This window comes from Ascoidea rubescens (assembly GCF_001661345.1).
Source record: "Ascoidea rubescens DSM 1968 unplaced genomic scaffold ASCRUscaffold_1, whole genome shotgun sequence".
NCBI classification, from domain to species: domain Eukaryota; kingdom Fungi; phylum Ascomycota; class Saccharomycetes; order Ascoideales; family Ascoideaceae; genus Ascoidea; species Ascoidea rubescens.
The window spans coordinates 2,245,967-2,262,260 of NW_017962913.1; the positions used below are offsets into that span (position 1 = coordinate 2,245,967).

At 32.3% G+C, this 16,294-nt stretch overlaps 4 protein-coding genes across 4 annotated transcripts; all 4 read right to left on the bottom strand.

Moving 5' to 3' along the window:
- Window positions 1-2,576: 2,576 nt before the first annotated feature.
- ASCRUDRAFT_30168 (leucine-rich repeat domain-containing protein) lies at window positions 2,577-5,084 on the bottom strand (the record flags this gene model as incomplete). Its single annotated transcript, XM_020190168.1, has 2 exons — window positions 2,577-3,081; window positions 4,528-5,084. Coding segments are annotated over 2 exons (1,062 nt in total), but the record flags the coding sequence as incomplete, so codon positions are not given.
- A 1,340-nt stretch (window positions 5,085-6,424) lies between these two features.
- On the bottom strand, window positions 6,425-9,774 carry NIC96 (linker nucleoporin NIC96). Its single transcript, XM_020192452.1, has one exon. The coding sequence runs from the start codon at window positions 9,461-9,463 to the stop codon at window positions 6,698-6,700; it is 2,766 nt and encodes a 921-aa protein (XP_020050442.1). The 5' UTR covers window positions 9,464-9,774; the 3' UTR covers window positions 6,425-6,697.
- Window positions 9,775-9,842: 68 nt separating this feature from the next.
- Window positions 9,843-15,272, bottom strand: ASCRUDRAFT_6007 (histone-binding protein SET3; the record flags this gene model as incomplete). Its single annotated transcript, XM_020191250.1, has 1 exon — window positions 9,843-15,272. The coding sequence occupies one exon, from the start codon at window positions 15,270-15,272 to the stop codon at window positions 9,843-9,845; it is 5,430 nt and encodes a 1,809-aa protein (XP_020050443.1).
- A 188-nt stretch (window positions 15,273-15,460) lies between these two features.
- Window positions 15,461-16,206, bottom strand: ASCRUDRAFT_102840 (uncharacterized protein). The gene has a single exon (XM_020188550.1). It carries the CDS (start codon window positions 16,037-16,039, stop codon window positions 15,650-15,652), a length of 390 nt encoding a protein of 129 aa, XP_020050444.1. The 5' UTR covers window positions 16,040-16,206; the 3' UTR covers window positions 15,461-15,649.
- Window positions 16,207-16,294: the final 88 nt, after the last annotated feature.

Below are 16,294 nucleotides of genomic sequence, written 5' to 3' on the forward strand. Positions count from 1 at the left end.
ATGCAGTTTGAGATTGTGAATTTATCTCAATAACAAAAAGCGTGGAACAATATCAAATGTGGTTTAGGAGCCTTATTGTTTTGTGAAATGAAGTAAAATGAAAATGCTCAAAGATTCCTGTTCCAATATCTGCTTTGCAAAACACACCAATACCTGCTTAATAGAATAAACGTAAGTACTATTAAACAAGCATATAATAAACACACAATTCTGTCTTTTTCTCGATTCCCAGCCATTGGCTCATCTTCCACTGTGTGAAGAGAACTTTTCGGCATTACATATTAGAAACTTAAAGAATCAAATAAATCTATACCAGTATTTCTTGTTTTTTTTAACGTATCATTGTGAAAATTAACTTAACCAAAGCTAAAAACGTTGGAACATTTGAGAAAGTTGCAAAATCAACGCTAGTGCATTCCGTTTTTGATAAATAATATCTATCGAGTCAAAATTTGTTTATTAAGTTAACTATTATCTAATGGAAAATTCACGCAAATTGTGTTATTTGATGTGCAATAATATTTTTCCTAAATTACCATCAAAGTATTATCAACAGGATTTAATTTCTGACTTTAAGTGATTATCAAACCTCTGGATTAAATACCAATCGAAATACATTTAGATGATGTAATTCAAAAAAAAAATCATTCAACTGGTTGAATACTGAAATCCCTTAACAATTATCAACTGTTTTACTAAAAGCAACTCTATATTGTGTTTCATAAATATCTACATATTTAATAAATCATGTAGTAATCTATCATTTCTTTTTACTCAAATTTTTTTACTAGTTTTTATCATGTTTGATAACACATTGGTCAAACTATTTAATTTTTATTCCCGCTAATAATTAAATTACAGTATAGCAAAAATGAAAGTATAAAGTATCAAAAGTTCTAGCTGCTTTCTCTGTATTTAGAAACCTCATTATTATTATTCTAAAATAAAACAACTGCTTATTCTAATTTTTTTATTTTTGTTTTCGCAGTTGATTGAGAGTAATTTAGTTCTGAAAGTCATTCACAATAATAAACTATGGTCCTAGATCAAGAAGTAACTCTTCTATCATGAACCCAGCAAATCGTGAACTTATTAAATTGTTAAATATTCCAAAAAAGAGTCTCCAAATTCAGTTAAACTGCCTCATATTATTCAATTTGTTTATTAACAATCACGTTATAAGGATTTGTCCAATAACTATAGTATTGATTATATGCCTTTTCAATTATTTTGCTGAATTGATAATAGTTATAAATGATCAATACGTATTCCCGATTGTTTGACATATTTATAAGTTTAATTTCACTTTGGTCAGAATCAATCTCTCTAATAAACTCATATTTCAAATCAGTAATGTTAATACTTGGTAATTCAAATGAAAGACTATACATTTCAACCTTAAATGAAACCACAGCCAAAAAACTCTCAAATACCAACAAAAATAGAGACAAATTTCTGTTTATTAATGTTTTGGAACTTGCAACCAAAAACATCTCCAAGAAATTAAACTGTGGTATTTCTTTCGACAAACTCACTGACAAAGGATCCCTTAGCTTATCCAATATATGTTTGGTTTCATATATCACATACACTTTATCTAATTCCAAACAGAGCTGATGCATCTTCTCAATGGTTACTTCGCAATTCTCAACTAGTTTATGATCTATATCGTTTTTCTTTAGTTTCAGCATTATTTGTTTGATTTTTTCTATAGTTTTGGTAATAAAGTAATAATGCTGCGATGTCATATAGTTGAATGTGTGTTTTTTGATAATTCCACTCGACTCCAATGTCAGCTTCCAGTTGTTGTATTTCAAGCAAACTTGCTGACCATTTTTTTCAATTCTTGTCATAAATCTGAGAAACAAATCAGCTTTGATAAAATCAAATAAAAACCTGAACCATTTTTCTTTGGCCACATCCACCCATTTGTCGAATACCACGATCCACTGCCCATCAATCACATTGCCCTGTTTAATCAACAACTTGGTCAATGGAACTACTAGATGCAGCTCATGTACCGTAGCAATATAATCAAACGACTTGAAATAGTGTGTGCAAAACAACAGTTTTGTATATGGCTTAATTATATCTGAATCTTGAGCAAGGAAATCAATACCAGCCCCACACATCGATATACACCATTGAACAAACTGTGTCTGCAACTGGATCAACTCAAATATCATTTTTTGTATCATTGAGGTGTATTCATCAGTTGCCTCAATGGCATTGGTATCTAGTCTCCAGAACTGAAGCCATCCCACTTCAAACACCTTTTGTAGTTTGTCTGACTTGTACATCTCACTGCCAGCAAGTATGTTCAAGAGTCCCTGTTTTCTATTTGACTTTTGAATCTCAGATATCGGTTCAGCTCCTGTTACATTTTTTATGCTATCCATCACAGGTTTATCAGCTATCAACTCTTTAAGATTGATCAAATTTAGTGGTATTTTGGAATGTGTGAGTGGATTGCCATCAATTTTCAATTTTTTCAAGTTGATCAAGCTCGACATATCATCCATTTGGATTATCTTGTTGTGTGAAATGTCTAATTCTTGTAAATTCAAAAGCATCAGAATATTCTCAACATTCTCAATCAAATTATACAGAATATTGAAATCTCTAAGTTTGCTCAACTGATCCAAGTTTTCCAATTTTTTGATTTCATTGCCACTGATATACAATAGCTGAAGTCGAGCCAAATTCAGAATGTTTTCCAACTTTTTGATTTGATTCTGTTCCAATAATAAAGATTCTAAATTAACAAGATTGGACAATCCTTCTAATTTCATGATTTCATTTCCGCCCAAGTATAACAGTTTCAACAGAGTTAAATACGATAATCCTTCTATTTTTGAAATCAGATTATACACAGCACCAAATAGCTGTAAATTTATAAGAGTTGATAGTCCTTCTAATTTCAGTATTTTATTCCTAGTCAAAGATAACGTTTTCAATCTTGTTAGTGTAGTTAGACCTTCAATTTTTTTAATTTTATTTCTTTCTAATTCCAAATTCTCCAACTGTATTAAATTGTCCAATCCCTCTATTTTCTCTATTTGGTTGTCACTCAACTTCAAACTATTTAAATTTTTTAAATACAAGATGTTTTTTAGTTTTGAAATCAAATTATTAGGTAGATATAATATCTGCAAGTTTTCTAGTTTTTCTAAATTTTCTAGCTTGAGAATACAATTTAGACTTAAATCTAGAGTTATTAAGCTGCATAAATTAGATAGATTTTCTAGTTTCTCAATTTTATTAGCTTGAAGACTTAGATTTTTAAGATTCACAAGACTTTCTAATCCTTCTAACTTAGATATACTGTTTTTACCTAAATATAAACGTTCTAGTTTGCCTAAAGCTGTCAAGCCTTCTATTTTTATTATATTATTCAGATACAAACTCAATGATTTCAAATTTTTTATAGCTGATAACTTCTCAATTTTTGTGATTGCATTATAATCCAAGAACAAACTCTCTAATTTGACAAGACCATATAGATTCTGCAATTTCATGATACTATTATTTTGCAAATTGAGTTCGGTTAAATTGGTCAAATTTGATATGTTTTCTATTACCTCAATTTTGTTGTATGATAAATCCAATATTTTTAATTTTGTAAGATTTGAAATTCCTTCTATTTTGTTAATATCATTTTTGCCTAGAAACAATGTTTCTAAATTAGTTAAAGTTATCAACCCCTCCAATCTGATAATTTTGTTACTTTCTAAATATAAATTTTTTAAATTTCTCAACACCATAAGTCCTGACAATTTTTTGATTTGATTATTATTCAAGCTTAATATTTTTAAGTTTTCAAAATGTGATAGCCAATTTAGCTTGGTAATTTTGTTATAACCCAAAAGCAAAGTTTCCAAATTCTTTAGCTCTATGTTTGGCAATACTTCAATCTCATTATTATGTAAAGATATATAAGTGAGGTTGGTTAGATCTGACCAATTTTCCACTAATTTGATCTGGTTATTAAGTAAACTTAGTGTTTTCAAATTTTCTAGGTTTGATGAAATTTCAAATTTGGAAATTTTGTTTTCTCCTAAATACAACTTTTCTAGTTTTGTCAACGTTTCCAAGCCTTCTATCTTTTGGATTTGATTGTTAGAAAGGTTTAGCCATTTTAAATTTCTTGTGCTTAATAAATTTTCTAATTTTACTATACTATTGTTGTCCAATAATAAAAATTCTAACTTGACCAAACTTTGTAAATTCTCTATTTTTTTGATATTGTTCAGTCCCAAGTCTAATTCAGTTAAATTCAGTAAGCTTGAAACATGATTTATTGTCTCTATTTGATTATTTTGTAGCCTCAATATCTTTAAATTGAAAGATTTGGTTAAGCCTTCTAATTTAGAAATTTTGTTTTCACTCAAATAGAGCTCACTCAAATTAACAAGTGTATTTAAACCTTCAATCATTTTTATATTGTTATGAGCCAATGTCAAGAGTTTCAAATTTACTAGATTGGATAATCCTTCTAATTTATTTATGCAATTATTGGACAAATACAAATTTTCTAATTTGACTAGCCTGGCTAAACTAGTTCCTATATTTGGAATTTTGTTATTTTCCAAGCTTAAGATTTTTAAATTCACCAAACTAGATAATCCTTCTAAGCTGTTTATATTGTTCTCACTCAAGTATAACTTTTCCAAACTAGTTTGCTTATCAAGACCCTGTAGTTTGTCGATTTTGTTTTTATTTAATGAAAGTAGTTCCAATCTTGCAAGACGTGATATGTTTTCTATTTTTTCAATTTGATTTTCATTTAAATATAGTTTTCTCAAGTTGATCAAGTTGGATAAGTTATCAAGTTTCTGAATTCTATTTTTGGTTAAATTGAGGGCTTTCAAGTTGATTAATGTGCTTAAATTAGGAATTGAGGGTAGATCGTTATTTGACAAACTCAAGTTTTTCAAATATACCAACTTCTCGAAACTGTAGTATTGATATGGATTGACAATATAATGAATGTTGTTGAGTGACAACAATGTCAACGAATCTAGTCTTTTATTGTAGTCATCAAAAAGCCAACAGACTTCTTTATTGAATTCTTTTAAAATCATTGGAATTTCACTAAAATATGACAACAACTGTGTATAATCTTTAAGACACAGGTTAATTAGCGTACCCTTATAATTGATTTTTAATTGATTTCTTTTGTGATATTTTGAGCAGTTAATAACCACATAATAGTCATGAAATAGATCAAGAACATCAATGTTGCAATAAAACGAGTCTAATTGATTTAATAATGGGTTTAATAGATTTGAAAGACGAAGAAATTTGGGACCAGGGACATCTGAGAGTACGATTAAATTTTTGGTGTACTTCATGAATTTGTTTGAAAACAAGTGAAACCAATTAGAATTCACCACTAAGACTCTAGACATGTCAAAATTGGAGAATTTGGTTTTTAGTTTTCCAAATACAAATTCACTTTGCAAATTAATTTGAATACAATTATACAATACTTTATTGGACTGTTCACCCAAGGTATCAGATGATAGGGATAATAGCCATATTATGTCCAAGGGAAGATACTGAAGAACCTGAGAAGCAAGATAAGGAAAAGAACTGAACAGAGAGATTTGATAAAGAATATTTCTGCCTCGAAGTTTATTTCCATAGAGTGGTCTGGAAAAATGGCCAGAATAATAGCTGGAGTGATGAATAAGATTGGCTAGTGGCATATTTGATCTGATTATTGATTCAGAAAACAGCTGAAAGTTCTATTTGTTTGCTGAGTTTGAGGGACTATCCCCTTTATATGAGCAGTTGATGGGAGCATAGTTGTGGGTATCTTTGATCCATAATAATGTTCTGCCCTAAGATAAGTTCAGGTTTGTGATCGACGTTAAGGAGACTGTGGGGAGGTTAATAAGTTGTGCCAGGAAGTTGTGCCTACCAGTTACTCGATGCACAACTATACTAGCATTTGTGTAATTGGACAGAATGAAGCCAAAGAACCCCACAGAAATAAAAGTCAAACCTTTGCTGGAAACAATAGCTATTCAACCAATTGGAAACCAGATAACGAATTGGAACCACAAATGAGGATCAAAAGAAAGATCTGTAACATTACGGCACTGAAAATAATAAAAGCCGGCCTTTGGTTTATGATAAAAGCCAGACTTGGATTCCAGATAAAAAAAAAATAAACGTTTTCTTGCATTTTATCTTCTCTTTCCAATAAATTAGAAAGAATTCAAATCAAAATTGTCTTTGAGAAGCAAAATAAAAATGTACAACATTTTAGGGAAAATGTTTTTGCCCATCTTTCGCGCAAGATAATTTAAAGTTCAACAATAGACTTGGCCATAAGCTAAAAAGCTTAGCATAAAGTTAAAAACCTGATTAAGATAACGGAAATAAAGTATCGAATTTTTGAAGGTTTAATCTGTGTTTGAAAATATTTCTATATGGAAGCTTGACCAAACTCTAGCTTAAACCAAATGGTTTCGGTATATTTCCATTGCTACGCTTTTTTTCCGATGGAAAAATACAATTTTACTTCCAATCTTCTACATTTCAAACAAATCAGATTGCTAAACTATTCAATTATTTATATATTTCTTCATAATTTTCCCGTACGCCAACGCTTTGGAATAATATGACACAGCCAACTGAACCAACAATCGATACAAAGTCTATCGATACAAAGTCTATCCATCCGAAATCACATATTTATTGACTCCAAGCTGATAAGTTTGCTATAAGTTTCCCTAGGCATTTTATATTGAACCATACCAGCATAGATCATACAATTCTTTGACATTTCATTTAATTCAAACAACTTGGCTTCCTTTGCAGGATCAATATATGAACTATTGGATAATTGATAAATGAATTCTGAAACACATGTCATAGTAATCAATAACAAGTTTGAAATATTTTTGGCTATGTTTTCATCTAATTCATTGAATTCTTGAGCCTTCTTTCTAGCATAGTTTAAATCATTGTTATTTGAACAATTTAATGGGAAAATATTCAAGTCCTCAATTAATTTCAAACATAATTTCCATTTGTTTTCAATAAAGTTTTGACGAATGTCTAAAATGCCTAGTAACATATCTAGAATATTTCTGTTTTTGGTGCTTATCTTCTCAGGACTTAATTTATAAATTTCGCTCAAGTTCCTAGCAATATCAATTGGCTGTGCCTCGCCATTTTCTTTTAGTGCTTGATCATTTAATGAAGTGTAGATATCGATGTTACTTAGCAAATCTGCCAATAATTTATTGACAATGCTTATTACAGTATCGTGCTTTTCGGACAACTGATATAGTAACAAACTGTCATAGATTCTTCCTTCCTCATCAGCTTTAATAGCCGCTTTCTCTGCAATTTTATCAAGATATTCCTTTTCGTTTTGAAGGTACAACAATTCTTTTCTTTCTTCGATTCTTCCTGGTAATGCTGTTCCATCGGAATTGATATCACCCAAGAGCATACTAAATTCACGAGTTTCTAGAACTAGCTCGCGCAAAGCTTCATGAGCAATTTCGATTTGATGTTTGTCCTTACGTAGACAAATTAATAAAAGATACTCAACACTAGCCCTTGTCTCCGAAAATCGAAATGATCTAGTATAGTAACCCAACAATCTAGAAAAGTTTATTTCTGTTTGTTTTTGAGAATTTTTGGTTATCAATAGATTGCTACTTCCCTGATTAGAAGAGAATCTCAACAATGCATAGTAGGCAAATCCAATGGCCAAGTGCACAGCGTCAATTTCATTTATGGTATAAGCTTGTTGAACAGCAAGCTCATATAAACCCGTTAAAACTAATGTCTGCAAATACAATGGATTATTGACAGTGTTAAAGTGACCAGCACCTGATTGAATGATAGTTTTTTGCAAATCTGCCAAGGTGTATCTCTGATAAACTGGATCATTGACTAAATCATTATTATCTTCATTAATATAGGTGAGATGGAGCCACAACCAGTCCTCGATTCCAATAGTGATTCTTGGAATATTTTTCTTTGTGAGATCACATCTGCCGATTATTTTGTAAACGGCATATTTATAAGGATCAACATCAATTGAGTTTCTAATAAATTGGTTAAACTCAATTTGAATTTTATTCTCCAAATCTTTTGATAATTTCTTATTTTCATTGTTTAGCGAAACAAATTTTCTAAAGTATGTCAAGAAGTTTTGATCGATTTTTTTAAAAACAGATTTATTTGATTCCAAGACTTCTAAAGCGTCTGTGTAGCAGCCTGCTCTTAGAAGATAAAAGATTAGTGGCCAAATTGGAACGTCATTTATCAAGGTTATGTTAATATTCTTGAGGTTTTTCTTGATATGCTGAGAATTTAAAAATGATTTAATTTTGTTTATATTTGTTGGTAAACCGTTTTCGTTGCTATTTATTTGAAGGTTTTTGTTGAAAATGTTATTGACATGATCAAAAAATTGAGATTCTAGGTATTTTTTACTTGAGAGCAAAAGTTTTTTTCTAAACGATATTGTATTGTTGATGTAATTGTTGTCGTTAGAAAGGTTGATGTTGTCAGTGATATTATTTACTTTAATGAAATTATTCAAAATCTTCCAAACCTCATTAATTTGTTTTGATTTTGCATCTGTTGCAGCGCTTGTAATATCCATAAAACAGTTGGCCAATGGGTAGTTTTTGTTTGACTGTCTGAAATTGTTAAACTGATAAATATACAATGCATTTTTTTCAAATTTATCTCGCGATGAAAAATCGTTAACGTTGATTAGTTTTGGGTTCAATGGAGTCAAGTCTTGAAAGTCGGCTGTTGACAAAACATTGTTCAAATGATTGGATTTCTTTTTCCATAGAGATGAAGAATCACCTTTTTTCAATTTCTTATACTGAAGTGAATTGGTATCATTGGCATCGTCGTTTGTATTAGCGTTTGCATTTTCATCAACCTCATTAAGGATGTTGGTACCGGTAGTATTACTATTACTATTAGTATTATTATTATTTGGTAATGAAATTCCAAAGGATTTGATGACATCGTCTCTTTTGGATTTCCAGTCAATTGAAATATTCTGGTTAACATAGTTATCGTAATCTTTGGCAGCCAAGGCCAATGAACGTTCAATAGCGGCCAAAATGCACTCGTCCTTCTTAGAGTCTAAATAAGCATCAAAGTCATTGGAGATAACAGGAAGGTTTGAAGAATCGAGGTATTGAGGTAGTTGGCTTTCGATTGATTTTAGCTCAGACTCAATGTAATCGATAGAGGCTCCACTTCCAGCTAACAAATAGTGAGCCTTGGTGTAGTTGGGATTTTTGTCTTTGTTTCTTCTCAAGTTGTGTGCTCTCTTCTTGATTTCATTAACTCCTAACTGGATCGAATCAAACTCAGAGGACTGGGTGGGCAAGTTCTTGGAGGACTCAAGTAGCTCCTGAAGAAGCCTCGAGCCATTGTTGGCAGCAGATAGAGATATGTTGGTCATCTTGGTATGCGAATTTGCAACAAGAGCAGACTATCTGGACAATGGCAACACAGCTGCTGGTGAAGTGTTTCTCTCCAGAAGTTGTTTACAGAAAAATTTCAGCAGAGCAGTCACGTGGTTCCGAAACAGCAGAAGCAGAAGCAGCAGAAGCAGTAGAGCCGACGGTTACAGCGTTGGGTGGTATAGAGGACGAGGCAAAATATGATGGAAGGCATATGGAAACAAAGGCAATTGGGGATAAAAACATATACAAAAAATGTGGCATAATGAATGGAGGTGGAAAAAAATAAAAAAATAAAAAGATAAAAAATAAAAAGATAAAAAATAAAAAGATAAAAAGATAAAAATAAGTAAAAACGAACTAAACTATATAAATAAATCATGTTTTTTGTTTTTTCTTGTTCAAATAATCTGCAAATGTCAACTTCTTGACTTTCTTTGGTCGCTGTGCTGTGGATGCTGCAATCTTGGGTTCTTCGTTTAGCAGTGAGACGTCTGAATTGTCGTTGTTGGCAATGCCATTGATGTTGTTTGCTGATAGTGCTCCTCCAATTGGCGAGACAACTCTCGTAGACACCTTCTGAACATCAATGATATTCAAACCAGGCGAAAGCGCCACCTTCTCTATACTTGTAATGTCAGAAGCAATATTCAACTGCAAGGTATTTTTCAACTTAATAGGAATGGGCAAGTAATCGTCCTTTGACTTGTTGGAGCTGGAATGGCTGGATCCACCAGAAGAGTAAGTGCTAGAGATTGGTGCAGACACACTTCGGGGAAGATGCTTATATTTGTAAGGGAGAAACTCGGACTTAAGCTGATTTTTTTTTCGTTTTTTTTCGTTCTGGAAAGAAAACGAGACTCCATCTAACAGAGCAATGCTCTTGATGGGTGGTTGTTTTGATAAGATCTCCTTGCCTTTGTCTTTTTCAACTCGGGTTTTGTTATTATCTCCATCAACAGATTTGGAAACAGTTTCATCATCTATTTTTTCGTTTTTAATCTGTTCTTTTTCTTTTTCCCCTTTTTCTTTTTCTTCTTTTTCTTCTTCTTTTTCTACTTCTTCTTTCTTTTCCTTTTCTTCTTTCTCAATGGCTAATTTTTCTGTTAAACTTTCTTGTTTTGTCAACTTTTCCTTGATAATTTTAGCTCTAAAATCCAATCGGCCTCTGACGCTTGATTTCCCATTTAAATCTCCAGCTTCAAAACCTTTACCTGGTAGATTCGAACATAAACTTCCCAACAAATCAGGATATATTTGATCGTTATTGGAACCTAAGACTTCACTACCAGCATTGTTATTATTAGCAGCAGTGCTAGTACTGCTATTGCAACTTATCTTCGTCCCTTTCTTATTGGATCTATGGTAATAACTCCCCAATTTTTTAATTTTTATTAATTTACAGTCGGAATTATTAGCGTTGGTCCCAACTTTATAACATCCACATTTACATTGATTTAGTATTGTTTCAATTGATGAAATTAATTTCTTTTTATCTTCATCAGAAAGGTTACCGAAATTTGATTTGATTTTCTCATTGTTTTCATTAATTGTCCCAATTGTATCTTTAGTAAATACACGATGAAAAATGTGGAATTTGTTCCACTCCCAATTAATAGTTAACTCAGTGTTGGCCTTAATTTTTTCTAATGAAACCAAGCATATTTTAATCTTTCCCTTTATTTCAACATTCTTCTTCTCATTGATATCTTTGTTATCAGTTTTCTCACTATTACTTTTAATATTAGAGCTATTATTTTTGTCGTTATCCATGTTAAAATCATCGTCAGAATTATTTTCAATCTTAGAAGTATTATCAGTTTCATTATCATTATTATCATCATTATCATTATCATTATCATTATTATTATTATTATTATTATTATTATTATTATTATTATTATTATTATTTTCATCATTTTCATTATTTTCATTATTTTCATCATTTTCATTTACTAGTACAAATTTAACTTCACAGTTTGGATAACAGCTTTTTCTTATAAACCTTGTGCAGTTTCCTGAAACTTTGCAATTTAAATATAATGGTAATAAAAATGGTTGAAAATTTTTAATCAAACTTTCATCATTCAATTCGCTTTTAAAATAATTGATGAAAAAATTATAATTCTTAGGAACTCCCCACAGTCTGTATTGATTTATTGTGTTTGTAATGTAACTTTCTTGTGAATCCAATTCGCCAAAAAATTCCTTAATTATACAATTTTTTTCGATAATATTTTCGGTGTACAATCCCATATTTGACACGCCAGTAAACTTGGATGATGGTTTCCCATTTGAAACATCAGGATTATATATTGATCTAACAACCAAACTTGGAAAAAATTGATCTTCGTAATCTCCTTTAGAGATTGTCATGACATTACAATTATTTTTCAACTCAAGATTTCTCAACACTTCATTGAAAATAACGGGCAACTTTTTAGTAAATAAATATTTTAAATTATCATTCTTATATTCTAAATGATTGAGATTATAATAGGCAACCTTATAAAAGTCATCACCAGTTAATTCAAATTTTGTAATTAATTGAGAATTGGCTTCTTCTTCTTCGGTGACCTCTTTTTTCCTTTTTTTATTTTTTGAGCCATTATTGGAGTTTGTGCCTTTTGTTGATGTTGTATTGGAAGTGTCAGCAGTTGACGCAGGATTACTTTTCCCCTTTTTGATTTCAGTTTCATTTTTCGATGTCTTTCTGCTTGTAGTAATAACCGTTGATTCAGCAGCATTCTCCAAATCAGCAGTACTTTTTCTTTTCCTTCGGGAAGAGGGATGGTTAAATATGATGTTGGATTCATCAATATAGGATCTTAAAATTCCGGTATTTGAATGCAGATTGTCGACACCCAAAGAAGAAGAGGAATTACTTGGGGACAAATTTGAGGATAGAATATTTTGAGGATTTGTGAAATTTTCAATACTCATATTTTGAGCAATAGTATTTTTGTTGTTGGGTTTTTTATTGGCTTGAGTTTGGCTATTGTCATTAATGCTAAGAACACTACTATCATTATCTATATCAATGTCAAATTTGCTTGAGTCGTTATTTGAATTTTTGTTGTTGTTGTTTTTTGAATATTTAGGCAAATCAGTAGAATTGGTATCATTTACGAGATAATTGATCTTTGAATTATTTGAAGCCAAAAACAATTTGTTCTGGAGCTGAAAATTTTGTATTCTAACTTTTTGAGTTTGTTTAATTGCTTTCAAGTCGATTTTCATTTTTTTGAATTTTCTTGGGTTGCATTTTTCACAAAGATAGATATCAGGAACAGCATTATCGCTGATATTAAAGCAGGATGCATGCTGCCAACGAAAGCATTTATCACATTGAATAGTAAAGCCGTCATCTTCGTTTACTTCACAAATACAGTCAATTATACCAGAATTAGAGCCAACAGCATAGGAAGGTGTCTGACCAGTATTTATGATTTCCGAAGGAGTTGGAGATGGTGATTTTGACCCGTAATTGTTTGAGATAGTGCCGTTGTTATTATCTATATTATGTTGAATTGAATGGGTTTTCTTAGATTGAGGATAATTTGTAGAAAAATTAGGAGTATTAGTGGAAATAGAAATGGATTTGTTATTGTTACTATTGTTATTATCATAAATATTGTTATTATTAGGATTAGTTGTTGTTGTAGTGGTGGCGGTGGTTATTGTATTATTTGAAGAAGAGATATCATTGTTGATCAATTCATTAATGGAATTTTTTATTCTTGAGTGAAGAACTGGTAAGGGTAAAGAAGATTTTTGATGATCATTTTTAATGAGTTGAGGCAAGTTTGATTGGAATTGGTTGATGTTTGTATTAGCGTTTTGAAGAATTTGTTGGTTTGAAGTGGAATGAGAGATTATGTTTGAGATTTGTAGAGAGTCGTTTTTTCTAAATTTATTTATATTGTTATCGGTGTCATTTGACAATAAAGAGGCAATTGAGTTTTTCTTAAATTGGGGACTTGAAGTAGTTTTTGGTTGAGAAATGGAAGGTTGGTTGATTATGGAGTTTATGTTTAGGGGAGTGTTTTTGTTGATGATATTTTTAGTGAGGTTGATGTTGGATTTGATTGTGTTTTTGATTGTATTTTTGGGAGCATTTTTGAGAGAATTTTTGAGAGAATTTTTGAAGGAGTTTTTGGAGGTAATTTTCTTTGAGTTTTTGGAGGTATCAGTGTTTAAGAAACTTTGAATTTTGACTCTATTTATATTTGAAGAAGGGGACTGAGACTGGGAGTGAGGTTGAGAAGGATTAATAGTGTTTGAGGAAGTTGTTGGGTTTAAGAAGTTGCTGAGATCGTTTCTTTTTGGTTTTGATTTTGGTTTTGGTTTAATTGGGAGCAAGTTGTCGTTATTATTATTGTTATTGTTACTATTATTGTTATTGTTATTATTATTGTTATTGTTACTATTATTGTTATTGTTATTATTATTGTTATTATTATTATTATTGTTATTGTTTTCGATAGTGTTATTGTTATTATTGAGATTATGATGGTGGTGTAAAGGAAGAGGTTGAGCAGCAGCAGCAGCTAAAGCAGCGGCGGCTACCATTGCTTTTACGTTGCTTTCATTGTTGTTGATGATGCTATTGTGTTGATTATTTTGGATATTCTGGATATTCTGGATATTTTGAATGTTTTGGATGTTTTGAATGTTTTGGATATTTTGATTAAGATTGTTGATATTTGAGTAATTGGTTGGAACATTGTTAATGATATTGTTGATGGATAAGTTATTGTTGTGAGTGTTTAAGCTTATGTTTTGGTTATTTTTGGCAGTGGGGCTATTGTTTAAATTGTTATTTTGGTTATTATTCAAGAGGTTGTTGTTGCTGCTGTTGTTGTTATAGGAGGAGTAGTTGTAGTTATAATTTAGGTGGTTTACATTATGTGGGTTGATGTTATTGTTGATGTTGTTGATGTTGTTGATATTATTTGGATTATTAAGATTGTGAGGAATATTGTGAGAAAAATTGTGAATATTATTGATATTATTGATATTATTGATATTATTGATATTGTGTCGATTGTTTAGATTAATTTGGTTGTTGATATTATTTAGATTGATTTGGTTATTGATGTTATTTAGATTGTTGATGTTATTGATGTTGTTTCTATTTAGGAGGTTGTTGATATTAGTATTTTGATTGAATTGGTTTGAGGTTGATAATACAGCCAAAGCAGGCCCAGGAATTGAATTTGAGTGAGACTGGTGTATATTGTAGTGGTGGATTGGGTTTTTGAGAGAGTGAGACTTTGAATGGGAAATTTTGGTGATAGAACTCAGGGGATTATTCAGGACATTGTTTTTATTGCTGGAATTGGTATTAACAGAGCTGGCAGAGCTGGCAGTGTTAACATTGATATTTCTGGGAGAGTAAATTGGGGAGGGAGGTTTTGATAGAATATTGGGATAATGAGTTTTAATCTGGGGTTGAGGTTGGGGTTGAGGCTGGGATTGAGATTGGGATTGAGATGGAGATGGAGATTGGTTTAAGATGTTGTTGTTGTTGTTAATTGTTTGATTGTTTGGGTTGTTTGGGTTGTTTTGGGAGGATGGGTTGATATTGACAGTGTTGTTTGGTGGAGAAGATTGATTTAGGTGATTCAAGTTGATAATGGCAGCATTTGAGAACATCAAAAGAGTAGAAGCATCTTCCAATAGCGAAGGATCATTAGCAGCCAACTCTTTGAAAGAATTGGAGTTGGGATTGGAATTCTTTGCGAGCTTGGTATTTGCAGAGTTGGAATCGCTAGCAGAATTGGTGGTATTGCTGTTGGAACTCATTTGTTGGTGGTAAAGTAGCAGCTGTGGGATCGTTCCTCTAGAACATAATAAGCAAGAGCCTTCAGGACACAGAGCACGAGACACAGAAGCAAAGGCGTGACAGCAGACAGAGCAAAACCAGCACCAGAAGCAGCACGAGAGGGAGCAAATGAGCGTCGCTGGTTTCGCTGTGCTGGTTTTGCTGCTTGTGCTGCCCGTGAAAATCGCCGTGACGCACTAAAGTGCGGCTCTGCTGCGTCGCAGCCGGAGACGCGGACGATCACGTGGCGATACGAGCTACAACTTGCGCACGTGCATTATGTGCGGATTCTCGCGTGCGGGCGCTGCTTCCCAAGCAGGTGGCCCAGCTGCTGGAGGTGTTCCAGCTGCTCCAGCGCTTAGCTGCTGTTGTCGATGTAGTTCTCGCTGGAATCTTCGCCTTCTGTCTCCTCGTCGTACTCAGAGAGCCTGATTCCTAGCCCAAAGTTCAAGAAAATGCCCACGAGCCCAACCACCATCAAGAAGAAGATGTAGTAGAACATCTTGTTGTTGCTGTTGATAAACCTGGGTATGAATATGTCGTAGCTCAATGCCTTCTTCGATGTTCTTTTGTTCCCATGCTGGTTCTTTCGGTTGTTGCTGATTCTCTGTTCTATCAACTCCATCTCCACCGAGTTGAACTGGTTTTCCACATCCAACCCATCCAAGTTCTCCAGGCCGCCAGAGCTGTCCAACCCGCCCAAATTGCTATTCCCATGTTCGCTGCTATTAAAGTGAAAGATCTTCATTTTCCAATATACCCTCTAATCTAATGCTTCTGAATGACACACAATCTCAATAACTAAACCTCCAATCAACCAAATATCTTTGACTCCAACACTTCCAATACCGCCAGTGCTATCGCTCTTATCAACAAAACTATCCTAAGAAACTCTAATCAACAACGTCCCGTGATTTCGTTTTTTTTTCCTCATTTCCCTTTGTGTTCCATCAAACTTCCGTGAAAATCATCTGCTCCGTCATCTATTCGGCATTTCTTCGGT

What these genes read in the sequence shown, in the direction of transcription:
- NIC96 (XM_020192452.1), bottom strand. Translation starts at nt 9,463, where the DNA reads ATGACCAACATATCTCTATCTGCTGCCAACAATGGCTCGAGGCTTCTT.
- ASCRUDRAFT_102840 (XM_020188550.1), bottom strand. Translation starts at nt 16,039, where the DNA reads ATGAAGATCTTTCACTTTAATAGCAGCGAACATGGGAATAGCAATTTG.